Genomic DNA, 18,340 nt, shown 5'->3' on the forward strand with positions numbered 1-18,340 from the left:
ATTTACCTAGATCTAAGCCTTAAAATCTTGGATGATGCAAAAACATTAACTCTGCTGAAAAGCTAACATTTTTAGAAACAACTTGAAATTATTGTTATAAGATTAGGCAAAGTAAAGAGTAAAAACTCAACACAAAGAACCCCCAAACTTAAAGAGCACACAATAGCCAGACCATTCCAACTGCCAAGCTGGACTCCAGGCTGGTAGTTAGAACTGTCACGTGGAAATTGCATCTGGTTTTAGACAGCTGAAACCTCATTATCTATGCCAACCTGCTCTTTTGTTAGCTAGGAAAGCATGACAACATCCAATAGGGTATTAGAAGGAAAACGAGAGGGACCCAAAACATTCTGGGGCTTTTAGCCACTTTCAACATGGTTTTTGTTCTCTTAAGTTCCTTCTCTCAGTAGCTTTAATTGTAAAGATAATTTCGAGCCATATAAACACTAACTGGACCAAGGTCAATTGTAAAGTCCTGATTTTTTAAAGATGTGGATGAAAAAATTTGAGTCCAAGCTTTAAGTTGGGCATTGATCATCCAGATACCAAATCTGAAGTTCCTTTCTGTTTGTTCACCACAACTTCAAACTGGATTCTACTCAGCTCTTCAGGGTAGAGATCAACTTTGTCATTCATTTTCCAGCATGATAAAAACATCCTGTGTTTAGATAAGGAGTCAACCCAACTTACTAATTGTTTGCTACTGTCTTAACCAAGCTTTGCATTCTCAAGCCAATTTATCAAAATGTTTGCATTACAGTACTACATGAGGAATAAAGAGTAAAATGAGCAATAAAGTTCTGTCTTCCAAAAGATAATCCATCCTGATGATCCTCCCCAACCAACCAACACTGGTCCTTCAAAACTGTTTGTGAGAATGCAATTTTTCTCTACACAACAATACTGGACCAAAGACATACATAAGTGGGTGACAACATACTCACCATTGCTACGTAGACGTTTGCCAGTGTGAAATGATTAACCACAAAGTGTGGTGCTATCTCCACTGCCATGGTAGCCACAATGATGGCATCGTTCCAGAGTTTTGCATTGTGGAAGATGTTTGCTAAGCTTATTAGTGGTACATCCTGCAAGGGAAGAACAAGGGACAAACAGTGAAGTTCTTTCCATGGACATTGTCTCAGGATCAGCAAGACCAACAGAAGACTCCACCACCAGCCACTCTCACTTGGTTTCTACCCACTTCCCTAGCTGCTGATGTCAGGGGTGATGAGCCAAAATTATTCTACTACAAAAGGGCATTAGGGCCTGAGTTATAATACCACATCCACTCACAATAGTGACAAACTACTGATGGACAGAAAACCAACTCGAAAATTAACTCACTTAAGTGTCCCAATATGTGCATCTAGCTTTTAGAAGCTCTTACAGCAGTTTTCTCTCCAAAGATGAGCTGCACTCTGAGAGACAAGAGAAGCTGTTTGGTTTGAACACTCTCCTTCAGCTCTTGCATAAAAGGAGAAGGCATATGAACACAGAGGCACAGCAGGAAAGGGAAAACATGGTCTAACCACTAGTGCAACTGATGCACCATTTTTTGTCCCACCTCTGCCAGAGAGTTCTTATTCTGATGCTGAGTAACAGCTACAAATAAAACCTTCTCAGCTGCTCACTGATGGTATTTCTTTATTCCCTAGATTTCCAGGCTGTGACCTTATCTGACCAACAAAACTGTTGGGGCCTGGCAGCCATAACAGGCTCACTGGAAACTGAGCTTCACACCTTCAAAGGACAAAACACTGCTTAGCAGCAAGTCTTTGGTGCCCTCAACAGGACAATGAAAAATTTGGGATGTGTGTGATCCCTGCCTCCTTGACCTCCACGTGGCAAGGAGTACCTCTGGTAGAAAAGTCATTCATGCTTGCAAAGCAGATATTATGGAAGTCAGAATCACAAAAGAAGTTCACAAGAAGATAAATTACCTTTGATTTACATGAGAAAAGTCAGGAGGAAGTAGCCAAAGTGCATAAAAGCAGAGGAGAATGACACAAAATATTAAATAGCTTTTGATTCAGTGCCTGGAGAAAAGGAGGCTCAGGGGAGACCTTCTCACCCTCTGCAACTCCCTGACAGGAGGTTGGAGTCAGGTGGGGGTTGGTCTCTTCTCCCAGGCAACCAGCAGCAGGACAAGAGGGCACAGACTCAAGCTCTGCCAGGGGAGGGTTAGGCTGGATATTAGGAAGAGATTTTTTTTTACAGAGAGAGTGCTCAGGCATTGGAATGTGCTGCCCAGGGAGGTGGTGGATTCCCCATCCCTGGAGGTTTTCAAGCTGAGACTGGATGTGGCACTTAGTGCCATGGTCTAGTGACCACAGTAGGGTTGGACTGGATAATCTTGGAGGTCTTTTCCAATCTGGTTGACTCTATTATTCTATGAAAGCACTTCAGCCAACTGAAACACTGAACAGATCAGGCCCAAAGTACTTGTCTTTGAGTAAAGTACAGGACTGTTGCACAAAGTCAAGCACTAGTTGAATTCACAGCCCATATGCTTAAGATTTAGGCATTTAGGTAATTCCTCTAGATATCACCTTCTCTCCTCTATAAAAGCCCAACCAGAAGACAGACTCCCCTCTCTAAAAGCATGACCAGAAAACATACTCCCACATTTTAGCTTAGAAGACTTATGCAGACAAAGGCTGATGAAGACTCAAAGTCCTATGTAACAGGAGGAAGCTGCTTTTAAGAGACAGTGCACACTAAACAAAAGGTGAAAGTCTTGAGGTTTCACTTCAACAAGCTAATCCCTAGTATATTACAGACACTTGGCACACCCAGTGTTGGCCTTAACTCTGCTGTGACAAGCAAACCACGATTTGCTCTGGGTGGTGGGCACAGGTGTACACACCTTCATGTGATGGGGAGCGTAGTGCAATGCTTGCCGTAAACAATCAATCGCTTTCTTGCCTTGGCCTTTCACTCTCCAGTAAAGAGCTGCCATGCTAGACAGGACCCACGAGGTCTGATTCTGGCAAAAGAAAGAACATGAAAACCTGGCATGTAAACACCTGTAGTGAAGACTCTTCCTACCTTTCACTCTTCCAATGTATCTGATTATACGGAGGGAGAGGGTGTTGCACTTGAAAACAGCATGGAAGTATTTCAAAGCAGCAAAAAGTTTCTCATCTGACAACATCTGTGCAATAGCCAGGGAAATGAGACTGCCAAATGAAACACAAATTCTAAATGCAATGTCAAAGAATAGCAGGTAAATAGCTTTCCAGAGCAACAACAGTTTCAGCAGCCACAACAGCTTCTACTCAGCTGTCTGATGCTGAGCAGCTAGATGTGCACACACCTTTCCCAACACAAAGGGAAAAACTTTGTTACATTAGCTGATTGGACTCGCAGGCTCCCTGCAGCCACTGCAAAGAGAAAGGATGCCATGGGATGCAGCTCAGCCCAGGAGTCTAACAAAGCCCAGCTGATTCAGTCTGGTGCCTCTAGCCGACTCCCACGTCCTCTGTTAGAAGGAAAATCCTGTGCTTGAATTCTGTGGACTCAGACACAGTAAATGAATGTTTATGCTCACATATGCAATTAGATAAGTAGCCATCGTGATTTGTTTGATTAGCTCTTGTGAATACTGAATGAGGCTGGTAGAAGAGATGCATTTTATTTGCAACACAGCCAACACTGTTTCTGGTCTCTGCACTCAATCTTCAGCTTATTAGGAGGAAGCTCACTGTCTGCAGTAGACACTGTAGCATGTAAGAGAAAAACCTAGTATAAATCTAAAGTGAAAAGAAACCAAAACTTGTAACATGAGGATAAGAGTAACATCTTTACTTTCTGGGAATGGACAAAGCTGCATTAGCTTCAGTTCCAAAGCATAGTAAGTTCCTCAGGCAGCTTTTGACAGAACAGGCAAGGGGCACCAAACTCTTTTGGCTGAGCCCTCTTTTCTATAGTACTTTGGGATCTTCTCCCTACTAGCTGTAAATACAGAACAATATTCCCTGCATCTTGATCCACTTTGTAGATCCAGAGAAAATTATGTCCCTAATTATCCCATCCTTAGGCCCTTAGCAGCCTTTAACCTTGGGTTTCTCTGTGAAGAACACCCTTGCACATAGTTGCATAGCTCTGCCTGAACACATCTGACACTTCAGCCCAACACTGCACAAGGTAAGAGAAGTAGGGAGAAATGACAGGAAGCCCCTGCCAATCAGCTGCCTGGCTGCTGCATGCCAGGAGCATCGCTGGAGGGATGAGACATGGCTTAACTCAACTTTCCATAAGCTCCCATAAGCTCCAAGTCAACGTAGCATATAAAGAAGGAGAGAGAAACAGTTTAACAAATCAATAAGCAATGCTGCTCACTACAGGGCAGGAAACATTGGGATATGGAAGACATTTGATGGTGTAAGCACAGGATATACGTCAACAAAACACCTGAGAGGGCATTAGAGGTGCTAAATAGACACAAAACCCTAGCCCAAGGACTAATACATTCCTTGACTGGGATTTCAGACAAAGGATTCCAGACCAGATTGACCACTACATCAGTCAGCAGCAGTGAGCTTGGACTTCTCACTTCCCTCAGTTACACATACCTTTTCCAGAGCTTTGGCTATTCGAGTACCAACTTGTTCTAGTGACTGTGGAGAGTACTGGTCTTTGCCAAGATTCTGTAGCACCTGTGGAAGAGGATGTACAAGTGCTTAGATGCTGGAACCTTTAAGAGATGTCCTTCGTTTGCTGGTTGGTTTCTTACCCAGCCTTTCCAAACACTGTAACCTGCTTCATCCCTGTCTGTTCTGAGTTAACACTGCATATAGTGTCACACAGTGTTACAGCTGCATGCACTGAATGCACAGAATGCTAAGGTATGGCCATATTTGTGTGACAGCCTTCAACTCTGGCATACCTCTTTCAGTTGACTTTCTCCAGTGTAATGCAAGCTGGCCCGACTAGAGACACCCTGCAGGTGGTCCAAAGTGTGCATACTGGCTGGTAGGTTTGGGTTACAAAGGGGCTCCATGGCTGGTTCTTGCAGCTGTGTGGCAAAATCAATGTGTTCTGTAATGCTACAAATGTCACAGAATAAGTTGAATTAGTTAGGAGAAGAAAATGGAATAGTAGTTACAAAGTTCTCTCGTGAGATTAAAATGCTCAGAACATGGCAGAATCTCACTGGAGTAGCTCAAGAAGCAATGCAAACTGGGTCTTCCATCTGCACAGGCATTTTTCTTTGTCTGTTGATGTTTATTGAAGTCTATTGATGAAACACTTTCAGAACATTTTCACAATACAAATTGGGTCTTCCATCTGCACAGGCATTTTTCTTTGTTGATGTTTATTGAAGTCTATTGATGAAACACTTTCAGAACATTTTCAGACTCCTTCAGAACCTGGCAATTCTTTCTTACTGCACACATAACTGTCTTGCTTTGTGTAAGCAACTTAAGTTTCCTATACAAAATACTTACTCAATGTTTTTGGCAGAAACAGCAAGCCATGTGCTGGCTACAGTTGTCAGCTCTACCCTGCGGAGTTTCAGGCATTCGTCAGGACTTGGCCAGCCAAGGCTACGATAGTCACGTCTCTTTCCTTGAGGAAATAAACCAAAAAACAATGGAACTTTGATTTTGATAAACCTTCTGGGAGCAGAAAGATATTCCACTTCAGTACAACCATTTACAAGATGCTTTATACCAGTGGATACATTCCCTGTCTTATAACAGTCACTGTCCTGAAATCAGAACATTCCTGAACCCAAATGTACTGAATAGAAGTTGGAGGATCCAAAGACAGAACTGGACTGTAGGCAGGACAGATAAGGAGATGAAGTTTTAACACCTGTTTCATTATACTTTTCCCAAAACTATAGCAATTGCCACTCTTATTTACAGGTGATGTCTCTACTTAAATGTCCTTTAAGTTGCTGAGTCATTGTTTATGTTCTACAGCTACAGTAAGAACTGAGAAGAGTCCATTGGTCTATCTTCTGACAATCCCAAGTGGAAAACACTGCCCTTTCTGTTCAATGAATACTGCCTAAAACAGACTGTGGCTGTTAGTTGTGTCCTTACACTCCAGACAGGAACACTTCCAGAACCATTAAACAATTACACTTCATCCCCCACATTTTGCAGACAAATCAACCGAGGCAGGGAAAGGTTCACTAACTTGCTTTGTGTTAACAAACAGATCACTGGGAGAAACATGAACCTGATCTTCACAGCTGAACTGAAGCCTACTGAAATCTTTCCCTTACATTTGGTGGATATCAAGTGCTAGGAGAGATTGGAACAGGCTGCCCAGGGAGGCTGTGGCTGCCCCAACCCTGGCAGTGCTCAAGGCCAGGTTGGATGAGCCTTGAGCAACCTGATCTAGTGGGGAGGTGTCCTTGCCCAGGGCAGGGGGTTGGGACTGGATGATCTGTAAGGTCCATTCCAACCCCTAAATTCTATGATTCTATGACTCCAGTCTGTGTTAACTGTTAGGAAACTATTTCCTCTCATATCAGAAGGTTTGGAATATAATCAAAAGTCATTGTAACAGTAAATTTGCACAGCAGGAAGCCAAGTTTACCAACATGCCAGTCCATCACACTAGTTATGTAGACAGTATTTATTTCTTACCTGAAATTTTGCTCCCAACAGTCTATCACACCAGTTATGTAGACAATATTTATTTCTTACCTGAAATTTTGCTCATTTGGATGCACCCAAGTTACCATTTCTTTTGTAAGGTATTGTGATTAAAGGAAAACTAACTTGGAGATACACTAGGAAACTTCAGAGGGAAATGATCAGCTGTCATCACCAGCAATGTGAGTTCTCACTGGCATGAATGGCAAATATCACACCAGTTATGTAGACAATATTTATTTCTTACCTGAAATTTTGCTCATTTGGATGCACCCAAGTTACCATTTCTTTTGTAAGGTATTGTGATTAAAGGAAAACTAACTTGGAGATACACTAGGAAACTTCAGAGGGAAATGATCAGCTGTCATCACCAGCAATGTGAGTTCTCACTGGCATGAATGGCAAAAGGGAGAGAGGGGTATGGAAACAGGACAGAGACAGTTCAGTGGTCTCAGTCCAACACAGGACTGAGACTGTCATTTCCCCATTACATGACTTAGATTTTGATGATTTAGCTCTTGCAAAGAGGGTGTCAGCAGTCCCTGCCTCACTGGAGTGTGAGGAAGAGAACTACTTTACCATTGAGGGGATGCTATGTAATAAAGCCACAAAAGTAGCTCAGAGGAAAAGAAGCTAAACTCTAAGGAAAGGCCAGGTGTGTGCTCACAAATCCTCCTCTGTTCTCATGTAATCCTTCTCCCCCATCTAAATATTTAATTCAATAACCTACATTTGTCAGTTGCTAAAAAAGGAGCTTGTTAAAGATTTAATGTAAGAGCCTTCAAAACATAAAATCACTTTCCAGGTCATCAAATCATCAAGGACTAAAATGTATTGGAGAACAATCTTTCTGTAGAACATACATATTTCTGTACTGCAGAACATATCTTTCCTTACACATCAGCCCGACAAACATAAAGGTTTTAGCTCCACTGAAGTCAAGGTAAGACAAAAACTATGGGGCCAATTACATGGGTTTTACTCTGTGGCATCATATTAATAGACTAATCTCCAAGTCCTGTTACTCAACTAGCAAAACCTCCACCTCTCTCTCCAAATCTCCTCTATGTTGGTGCAAAACTCAACCCTTCTGTAGCTCCAGACTTCTGGCAGACTACGTTTTCTCTTACATCAAACAACTGTAGCAGAATACTTAACTTTGATCTATTTATTTCATTTTTATTAGACCAAGCTTTCTGCTTTTTGTCTTTGAAGTGTCTTCTGTTTAGTCAGTGATCAGTCCAAGTTCTTCTTCTGCATCCTGATAAACTAACTTCTCTGCCCATTCAGTTTTATCATAAGAGATCATTGAAAACCTCTTACTCTTTTACTCCTTCTACTCCTAATACCTACCTCTTTCATTCTCACTCAACCCCAGAAGTTCTGGGAACTAATGAGAAAGTTTTCATTCAACAAATAGGGTTATGCTGCACTTCATCAAGCAGATGCAGATTTTTTTATATTTCCCTGTCACTTAGAAGGCACATTTCACTAGGAAGTCTTAGTGAGGCTTAGTTTTAGTAATCAACCGGTATAAAGGTTACAAAGGAAATAAATCCTAGCAATACAAAAGCTGCAAATGATTTGCTTTCTCTAGAAGCAGCAGGTTACCTATTGGTCCAGGTGAAGGTATCTTTGGTCCACTGATCTCTAGGGCAGTTTGGTAAAAGTTTTCATTGTCTCCATTAGTCCCTTCTTCCACATTTCTCCCAGCTGGCTCCTGGAGATACAAGCTTTCAGCTTTTGGTTTCTTTAACCGTTTGACCTGAAAAGTGATCTATCAAAGGAACAGTATTAGCAAGGTTAACAGTAACAAACAATGCTATCAGCTCCAGCACATGACTTGTTTTAGCCTAAAGCTGTTACAGATGAGATCTTTGTCTCTTTTCTTCCTTCCCCATATCAACCTGCTCCATAAGCCTGCTTGCTTCCACTGCATGTCATGCAAACAAAATGCACAACTTCTCATCTCCATTGCAGGATAAAATCAACTGCTGGAGAACTGAAAGGCATTTGTCATTATGAACTCAACTTGCAGCATGATAACAACAGGCATTTCCTTATTTTCATGCTAACCAGAACTTTTGGTTAGAATCTTTTTTCCTTTGTAACTGCAAGCAAGAAATCTGAAGGCACTCAGCATCATTCATAGAATCATAGAATCAACTGGGTTGGAAAAGACCTCCAAGATCATCACGTCCAACCCTACCATGGTCACTAGACCATGGCACTAAGTGCCACATCCAGTCTCAGCCTGAAAACCTCCAGGGATGGTGAATCCACCACCTTCTTGGGCAGCACATTCCAATGCCTGAGCACTCTCTCTGTAAAAAATCTCTTCCTAATATCCAACCTAACCCTCCCCTGGCAGAGCTTGAGTCTGTGCCCTCTTGTCCTGCTGCTGGTTGCCTGGGAGAAGAGACCAACCCCCATCTGACTCCAACCTCCTGTCAGGGAGTTGCAGAGGGTGAGAAGGTCTCCCCTGAGCCTCCTCTTCTCCAGGCTGAACACCCCCAGCTCCCTCAGCCTCTCCTCATGCCACTTGTGCTCCAGTCCCTTCACCAGCCTCGTTGCTCTTCTCTGGACCTGCTCCAGCACTTAAATATCCCTCCTGAACTGAGGGGCCCAGAACTGAGCACAACATCTAAGCTCTCACTGCTCATTATCAGGATTTATGATGCCAGTTGGTGCTGGATTGAAACTATTCAATCACACATCAACCATGTCTTTCAGGCCCACAGGGGAAGTTTGCATCTATATATATCTGTATCTATCGCTCTCCCAGTGTTAAACCCCCTGAACTTTCCTCACCCTTCCCTTCTCCACAACAGTAAGTTAGGACAAGACTTCAGTAAACTCATTCAAACTTACCCATTCAGCTTCATCATCATCACCACAGTCTCCAAAACATGAGCTAGCCAGTCCATCCTGAGATCCCTTCTTCAGGACCCGGATTCCCTGCAAATCCATCCGACGACCTTTTACCTCCAGTGCCCCTTCGAAAGCTTCCTGAGGCCAAGAGTTTTCAAACTCATCCACCAAGGCCAGCATCTCTTCAGACATCTGATCATCTTCTAAACCCTCCACTCCTTCTGAACCATTGCTTTCTGCAGTGACTGTGTCTAAGAGAAAAGACCATATAAAAACTCAAAACATTATTTCCCTGGTGCTTTTACAGATTGTATAAAAAGAATCTTGTTTCTGTGACCTGACTTTTCCACTTCCACAGACCAAACATCACTGACTACTCACTGCACACTGCAGATAGAGAATGCAGACTTCCCCACTGCAAATAAGGATCAATTTTATGCTTGGAGAACAGTGAACAGAATGAAACCAGTTTATGGGTTACTTATTATTTTACAGACAGAGGAGGGAAAACACAGCTTCTTGGAAGAAGACAGACAGCTCTGAAAAATCTAGAAACTAATTCATTTGCCAGCACTGATTTTGTAAGGCTGACTTACTTTGCAGTCTCAAGAAGGAGGGATCCCTTGCTGAACTCTGAGTAAGGACTTCTGGATCTTCCATACCTCCTTCAGAGTGTCCTTCTGTCACTGCTGTAACTGACTCATAGTGGTCATCAAAATATTTCTCCTTGCCATAACTGCCATCTGGATTTTTCTCATGACAGTGACCTGAAAGAGAGAAATTTACTGATACATCATGTGAGAATGCTCCTCCTGGGTCCAAGGGCAGAAACTGGATTGCAGAATTTAGCAACTCCTAGTTTTCTACACATGGATTAAATTCTACAAGGTCCCAAAGACTTCATTCAGTGATTTAAAAGCTGATCATGTCAAACAGTTACAGGAAACCACATTGTTAGATATACACTGTGAACTGGTAATGAAAGAAAAATCAGCTGTTTGTCACAGGAAGGTTGCACAGTGTGTGGGAAATTCCTGTGTGCTGGTAGCCACTTCAGTGAGCACTCCCAAGATGCTTTAGTGACAATGCACCATGTGTGGGGGTTCCCTGCCATATGAACTTCACTTAGGCACCACAGTGCTCACGTGCAAGACAAAAAGGGCCAAGGCTGACCTGGGATTGCCAGGCTCTGATCTGCTGTGCCAGCAAGTTAGGATGTTGGCATGACGAGCTCATTAAACAGACAGACAAAACTATGTAATCCGTGCCAAAACTCAGAAGCTTATTCAGCTGAAAATTCAGCATCTATAATTCTCTGATCAGGTTACAGGCTCACATTCCACCAAACACAAAGATCTAGGAATAACACTGGAAAAAATCCAAATGTGGAGGCAGTAATGAGGAGAGGCTGAGGGAGCTGGGGGTGTTCAGCCTGCAGAAGAGGAGGTTCAGGGGAGACCTTCTCACCCTCTGCAACTCCCTGACAGGAGGTTGGAGTCAGGTGGGGGTTGGTCTCTTCTCCCAGGCAACCAGCAGCAGGACAAGAGGGCACAGACTCAAGCTCTGCCAGGGGAGGTTTAGGTTGGGTATTAGGAAGAGATTTTTTCCAGAGAGAGTGCTCAGGCATTGGAATGTGCTGCCCAGGGAGGTGGTGGATTCACCATCCCTGGAGGTTTTCAAGCTGAGACTGGATGTGGCACTTAGTGCCATGGGCTAGTAACCACTGTAGGGTTGGTCTTGGTGATCTTGGAGGTATTTTCCAACCTGGTTGATTCTATGATGATGCTATGATTCTATGAATGAGCAGAAAAAAACAAGAAAAAAAGCACAAACTGGAGCCTCTGAGTATCCTTCGGTGCCACACTATTAAGCACTCAGAAGGTTTAAAGGGTTGCCAGCTGCAGCTCTGCAGCAATGTTTTTGACCTTAAATACATTTTAACTACAGAGCTCACATCTCCTAATAATAACAACTTGCCAGTCTTCAGGGCAAGAGGTGTTCAGAGAGTGCTCCCCTAGCTGACTCTCTGACATGACTATCCACACGAACCCCATGGCTGAGCCATGGATCAGGGCAACCTGCCTCTCATCCCATGGGAAGCTTGTCACCAAGGAGAAAAACATGTTCCTTGCACAAAGCTACTGCTCCCACACCCCTCCTTCCTTTAGTTCAATCACTTGTGAGTGAAAATAGCACACAAATGAATTAAGAAGTGCACAGTGAATAAAAGAAAGCTTCAATTAAATGCAAGATTCTCAAGTATGTTCCCCATTCTACCCTCCTGAATGCAAATGATACTGGTCCATGCAGATGGAAAGCATTATTTGTTTCAATCAGCAGCAGAAAATATCAAAGGATGTGAATAAAGTAGATCCTTTCTACTTCATACAACAATCCTAGGTTATGAAAGGCTAATTTTAGGTCTCGCTTTCCTCAGGCCTGTGGGATGAGAGGATGGTTCTAACTCTCCTGTAAGGGTAACCTTACAAAATGACACTCAGCTTTTAGCTGTATGTTCTCTCCCTTTGTATCTGGGAACACTCAGGTGGCAACTCTGGAGGAGAAACAGACCAGTATTTGCTGGTGTGTGTGTGACCAAAATCAAACAAATGAAACTATATGCATAAACCCTCTGGGGAAACTATTTCTTGTCCTACCTTTTCTGCTGCATGTAAAAAGTCAAACGATGCTAAGGGTAAATATATAAACCAGAACCAGTTAACTTCACAAACTCTTCTAACATCTGCCATAGTTATACTCAGCCTTTCCTGACTCTTTATTTCCTTTCCCAACTCTCCTATGCTGTCAATAAAAATTTAACTGGTTTCATTAAAAAATAAACAAAACTATCACCTCAATAGATGGAGATCCTCATGTTTAGTTTGTAAGAAATGGTGTGCACAGAACCCTAAAGCTCAAACCAGTGCCCCTGCCTGGCATCAAATCAGCCTGATTTTAATGCAAGTCAGGTGCTTCTCTGTACTGTGATGACCACAATTCCCTCTGCAGTTTGCTGAAGGTCAGCATCTCATTAGGATAAAAAAAAACCCCAAAGGGGCTGAAAAACAGAAGCATTTTTAATTGAAATAAAAATGCCAAAAAGAGGGGAGGAGAACCCCCCCCCCCAAGCTGGAAATTGCAAGCAGAAAGAAAAAAATGATGGCACTTAAAATTCTACTTAACACCAACTCTGTTAATATTAATTTACAAACACTGACAGCTAAAATCAGACGAGATGAGTGCACTGCGTTCTGGGGATCTGAGAGCTGCTATATATAGCAACCTGAGTGACCCAGTTTTTTCAAACTGCTGCTTTCAGTTGTCTGATGCTGCTGGAGAAAAAAAATGCTACTTGAAAACCCAATAGAAGTTGAAGATCTCTGATGAATGTACTGAAACACTGCAAGGCAGAACTTTACAGCTTCTACCAGCCACGTGCCTGAAGCCCAACTGGGAGGATCACCAGGGAACGGTGTGAGACTAGCAAGGGAATAACACAGCCCCAAACTCCAGGCACATTCACTGTCTGCAGAACATTAGTTGTACCACTGCAACACTTACAGCACCTCAGGACTGTGCAAGGGACAAAAGTGACTGCCGACCTACAAATGCTCAGCTATGTACTATTAATACTTGACACATATTCTGGTTGTCATGTGAAATTCAGGTGTAAAGTCCTGACACAGTGATACTGCAGCTTGGAAGTCTGAAACTTCTACATAGTACTCGGTGAGTTCAATCAATTTCATCCTGAAAATTTACTAGAGAAGGATCACTTCCTTGCTCATTTATCTTCTAAGAGCAGCTCTTGTCACTTTTTCTATTGATTTTGCAGAGCTAAGAAAGCTCAGAGGAAAGTGGATCAGAGTCTGTCCTTCCTCGTGCATTATGAGACCTGGTTATTATACCATGTTCCAGGCAGTTAAACAAATATGATGTAGGGAATATACAAAACAAGTGTTTGGGCCCTTATTTAAGTGATGCATTACAGTACAGCATTAGCACAGCACAAATCTGAAATACAGAACAGATCTGCTAGATCATTCATCCCATCAAAGATCAACCACCCTCTAGATTTCCAGGACCTCTCTCCAATGCCCACTGGACCTGTGGTACCTGCTGCAGTTGGGAGGGCTAAAAATCCCTAAAAGTCAGGTTTAAGTTCTTATTTAGGAACAGGATAGCACCTGAAGAACTGTATTACTTTCTGGAACACAGGACTTCACTGCAGCATGACATGGACAAGCCAGGGCATTGTTACAGGGAAATGCTGTTTGGGAGACCATGCATCCTTCAGTCAACACATAAAACACGAGCTTTGACTTTCATGGCAATGTTAACACTGGTGATTAACTCACTGCATACTCTAATTACCTTGATCTTTCAAGGTGAACATGATAATTTCCTAACAATCTTCTGAGATGTTAACAGCAACCATGTTCTTCCAATCACACATGAACAGATATTTGATTGCAGGACATTTGCTAAGGGGAAAAAAAAAAATCTCTGCCACTTACTTTGAGATGAGGCAAGCAGTAGAATGAGCAGTAAGGAGAGTCCTAGCTGTAGCAGCTACTGCTGCTCTGCTTACCTTAACCATAAATTCATGCGGTTCTATTTTGTTCTAAATTCATGCATTCCTTTTCTTACTGTTTTCCTTATAAAAACATGCATTTATACTTCAAATGAGTCCCATGATTGAGTTCTGAAAGCAGAAACTGCAGAACACTTATGACTGAACAGGACTGCCATAAAAAACATTACAGAAAGGTCACAAGTCTTAACTGCTGAACTGCAAGTCAACACTGTACTCCAGAAGCAACACCAAAGGAAATTTGCTGCTTTGCATACATACAAGTATGAAAAAAATACAACCAAAGAAAAGTTGGGGCTGTTCAGCCTGGAGAAGAGAAGGTTGTGTGGAGACCTCAAAGCAACTTTTCAGTATCTGAAGGGCCTACAAGGAGCCAGAGAGGGACTCTGTGTTAGGAACTGCAGTGATAGGACAAGGGGTAATGGGTTCAAACTGAAGGAGAGAAAGTCTAGGCTGGATGTGAGGAAAAAGTCTTTCCCTGTGAGGGTGGTGAGACACTGTCCCAGGTTGCCCAGGGAGGCTGTGGCTGCCCCAACCCTGGCAGTGTTCAAGGCCCGGCTGGGAGAGCCTTGAGCAACCTGATCTAGTGAGGAGATGTCCCTGCCCAGGGCACGGGGTTGGGACTAGATGATCTGTAAGGTCCATTCCAACCCTTAAATTCTATGATTCATTTCAACTCAAACAAGATTAAATTCCAAGATAAGCTCAATACTCTTTGCCCCAAGAGTAAACATCCCTTTTTCCCCCTGTAAACACTGTAAGTGAGGAGCATTCCTCGAAGGAACAAGACAGCTTGAAGAGGAAGAAACTACTCTGATGATAAAAATATCTAAAAGGACCTCATGCTATAGGACATGAAAACAAAATTTAGCAGTCTCTTGCTGGCACTGTCAAGTCAGTTGTAACCTGTAGGGAGTCACTGACCTAAGTGAAAGGAGCATTTAAAACCACAAAGTATTTCCCATCCCTGAGTGTTAATATACTATCATGAAGAAAAATTACATGATGCTTTTGCTTAGTGTTTTTGTACCTGAAATCACTACAGGGAACTCGAGGTGATTGCAGCTGTCAAATGAGAGCTGGAGGCTTCGACTGCAATGTTGATTTAAGGTGGTTATTTAATCTGTCCATATGCTTACTAGAGTTTCAAGCAGAGATTCTCCTTTCAGGTCAACCTCTCCTCTTTAGGTCAATTTGCTCAAAGGTCTAAGCTTATTAACTTGGTAAGAACCTAAGTGCTGAGGGAAGAAGGAAAATCCACACACTTAAAAGATGAAATACCTTTTCCCATGTTTTATTTGAGAGGCAGTGGATGAAATAAAGACTTTTGACTTGCTGTGGTACAGAGCATTTGTACCACACGAGGGCACTGAAGCCACAGCTGGATCATTGCTGCAGCAGCCAGGGTAGGGAAGGATGATGCACTGCTTTCACAAACACACACACTGTCTACATAAAAGTGCTCAGATTTCTTGATGCCATGCACATACATTCCTAATGTACTCACACTGCCTCTACTTTCAACAGAGCATCACAAAGCTTTGTGTAAAAGCACTTGCCTGCCAAGGATGAAAGATGGTGTGACTTGAACTTGAAGCTCAAAACGAGTTGTGCTTCATGTTTTGAATACCAAGAGTTTATTAATAAGACTTTGATTTTGATCTTGTCTAAAAGAATGTGAAGTGCTTGAGCTCATAACAAGGCAGAACTGCCAGTGAGAGGTAGATGCTCACAGTCAGAGAAAAATATTTTGACTATAGATGATTCTGTTTGCCCAGGCAACACTTGTGTTTACACACATAAGGAAAAGTCTTACCAGACATCAACTAACACATCAGCGTGTTTCACTGGCCAGTGATCACCACACTAAATGTACTAAAGATACTAAACCAGAGCAAACATTTGACATTCCAATGCCTTGGTAAATTTTCCAGCATAACATATCCATCTCAAAGGACACAGGTAGTTCTGACATGGCATCAAGTGCATCCTAACAAACTGAATTCAGTATCAGATGTCCCCAAGCAGCAACACATAGTCACAATAGAGACAAAGCAGTCTATTCCTTAAAGACTGAACACTGGAAAAGGATGTGAATGAAAGCTAAACTCTTCACAAAATTCTTCAGCTTTAAGAAAACATATGACTGTAAAATTTGAAGGGATATACAAAGAGACTGCTGAGTAGCCTTGTACTTCCATAAATACTGAGCCCAGCATTCCTCATGTACCAGTAAGAGGTATCAGTGAGGCTGTTAAGGTATCACTGATACACTCAGGTAGTAATTTGCACTCAGTGGAAACCCTCTAGATATTTAAGAAGTCATCCTCAAGCAATTACTTAATGGACTGTTACTTTTCCATTCAAAGCACTATTTCCCCCTTTGCCCTGAAAGGGAGAAAGCACTGTAAAGCAAAAGGGTGGATCCTTGGGATAAAAGATGCAACACCCCAAGCAAACAGACACTCTTTAACTTGTGGTCCATCTTTCTGCAGTTGCTTACCACTGCAGAGAGAAGAGGTGATGTTGTAGAGGAAAGGATAGAACTGCAGACAGCGTATCATCTTCAGGCTGCTTTCGCAATCCACGCACTTGGTTGTCAACTCCAGGGCATGTCTGAAGGCCTGCAGGGCTCCAGTAATGTTGTTCAGAGCCAGATAGGCATTTCCTAGGCTCAAAAAAGTCAAGGGCTGTAAAAAGAAAAGCAATAAACCACAGCGTAAGTATGTTCACTGTTTAGAATTGAAACCAGCTATGAAAAACCCTTGTCAATCCACACCCTCCCAGACTTGGCTGGAAAAACTTCTTAACCAGGGACTGCCAATTCATAGGATGGAGAACTAGCAGCTTGATGCATTGGTGCTAAACAAAAGCTGGTTTGACATAAGGTTGTGTTAGGAATTCCATCTTTCTACGATAAAAAAACAGCTGTTAAACACACACAAACTGAAACGAAGCATTAAACACAACCCATCAGAAACACAGTGCTTACTGCAGAGAGTTCCAAAGGACTAAACTGAAATCACAGAATCATAGAATCAACCAGGTTGGAAAAGACCTCAAAGATCCTTGAGTCCAACCCTACCATGCTTACTAGACCATGGCACCAAGTGACATATCTAGAATCACAGAATCATAGAATTTAAGGGTTGGAATGGACCACTTTCAACTCCTTATACAGTAATATTTTTCTCCACTACTTTTGGCTAGTCTCCTTGAAATATGTATTTTTTAAAAAGCAAAGATTCTAAACACCTTTTTCAGCGAATAAAATTTCATTAGCACTTTAACACAATCACACAGTACAGCATTACATTCTGTTTGGTGACTGAGAAGTCTTCTGCTTTCAAAAAGCAATTTGCTGCAATTAGTAGGCTAATTCTAGAATAATGACTACAGTATTGCAATTTAGCAGTCACTTCCCCACTGAAACAGTGGCACATTCATTATCTAGGAATGTGGAGACTGATTGGTAGTTTAAGATTTTTCAAATTCATATTAATAAATAACATTCACAAAACGGTGCAAGCTGAGCCACAGGATTGTTTTCCTCTTATAACAACTTTTGCTAACATTCAGCACATCCTTCATTCCCTGTGGCTGTAATTCATTTGAATTTCCATTATATTCCAGGAAATATTATTCAGGTACAAAGCCTGCCAGGATTTTTTATACAATAGGTATTACAGGGCTGAGCACACCTGGAAAAAAGCAGGAGCAGGAACTAGTATAACAAGGTAGGATTTGCAAGTATTTTTGATGAGAAGTTCTACTCACACAACACAGTCCTAAGGATCCCTAAGCTCCTCCTCTCCAAGGCTCTGCTTTCAATTGCTTTTCGTAAGGCATATCATTCAAACATAGTTCTTTCTGTACTTCCTTTTTACACTCTTACCTCCCACTCAAATTGTGAATGCTGTATTGGAAATGCTTCTTCTCTTTTCTGTTTTTTTATGTGCTAGGTGACTGGTGGCCTGGCAGGTTTAACCTAATTTTGTTAATCTAACTACAGAGGGAGAAGCGGAGGAAAAAGTCATTTGAACTTCTTATTGAGGCATCTCTAATATAAGACCAGAATTACTATAATAAGACCTAGATAGAGTCATTAAGGTTGGAAAAGACCTCTAAGGTCATCAAGTCCAACCACTAACCTAGAATCACTGTGTTCACTGCTAAACCATATCCTCAAGTGCCACAGCCACAAGACTTTTGACATAGAGTAATAGAATTTAGGGGCTGCAATGGACCTTAGAGATCA

General features: G+C 42.1%; 1 protein-coding gene across 1 annotated transcript in view; it reads right to left on the bottom strand.

Annotated features, from left to right (window-relative positions):
- The window catches only part of TTC17 (tetratricopeptide repeat domain 17), a 34,797-nt gene that overhangs the window by 596 nt on the left and 15,861 nt on the right, over positions 1-18,340 (bottom strand). Inside the window, 9 exon segments of the mRNA XM_009084229.1 lie at positions 945-1,088; positions 2,870-2,989; positions 4,578-4,661; positions 4,892-5,051; positions 5,454-5,574; positions 8,229-8,394; positions 9,489-9,739; positions 10,085-10,255; positions 16,586-16,772. Coding sequence (XP_009082477.1) covers positions 945-1,088; positions 2,870-2,989; positions 4,578-4,661; positions 4,892-5,051; positions 5,454-5,574; positions 8,229-8,394; positions 9,489-9,739; positions 10,085-10,255; positions 16,586-16,772 — 1,404 coding nt within the window.

This window comes from Acanthisitta chloris, unplaced genomic scaffold (assembly GCF_000695815.1).
Source record: "Acanthisitta chloris isolate BGI_N310 unplaced genomic scaffold, ASM69581v1 scaffold30871, whole genome shotgun sequence".
NCBI classification, from domain to species: domain Eukaryota; kingdom Metazoa; phylum Chordata; class Aves; order Passeriformes; family Acanthisittidae; genus Acanthisitta; species Acanthisitta chloris.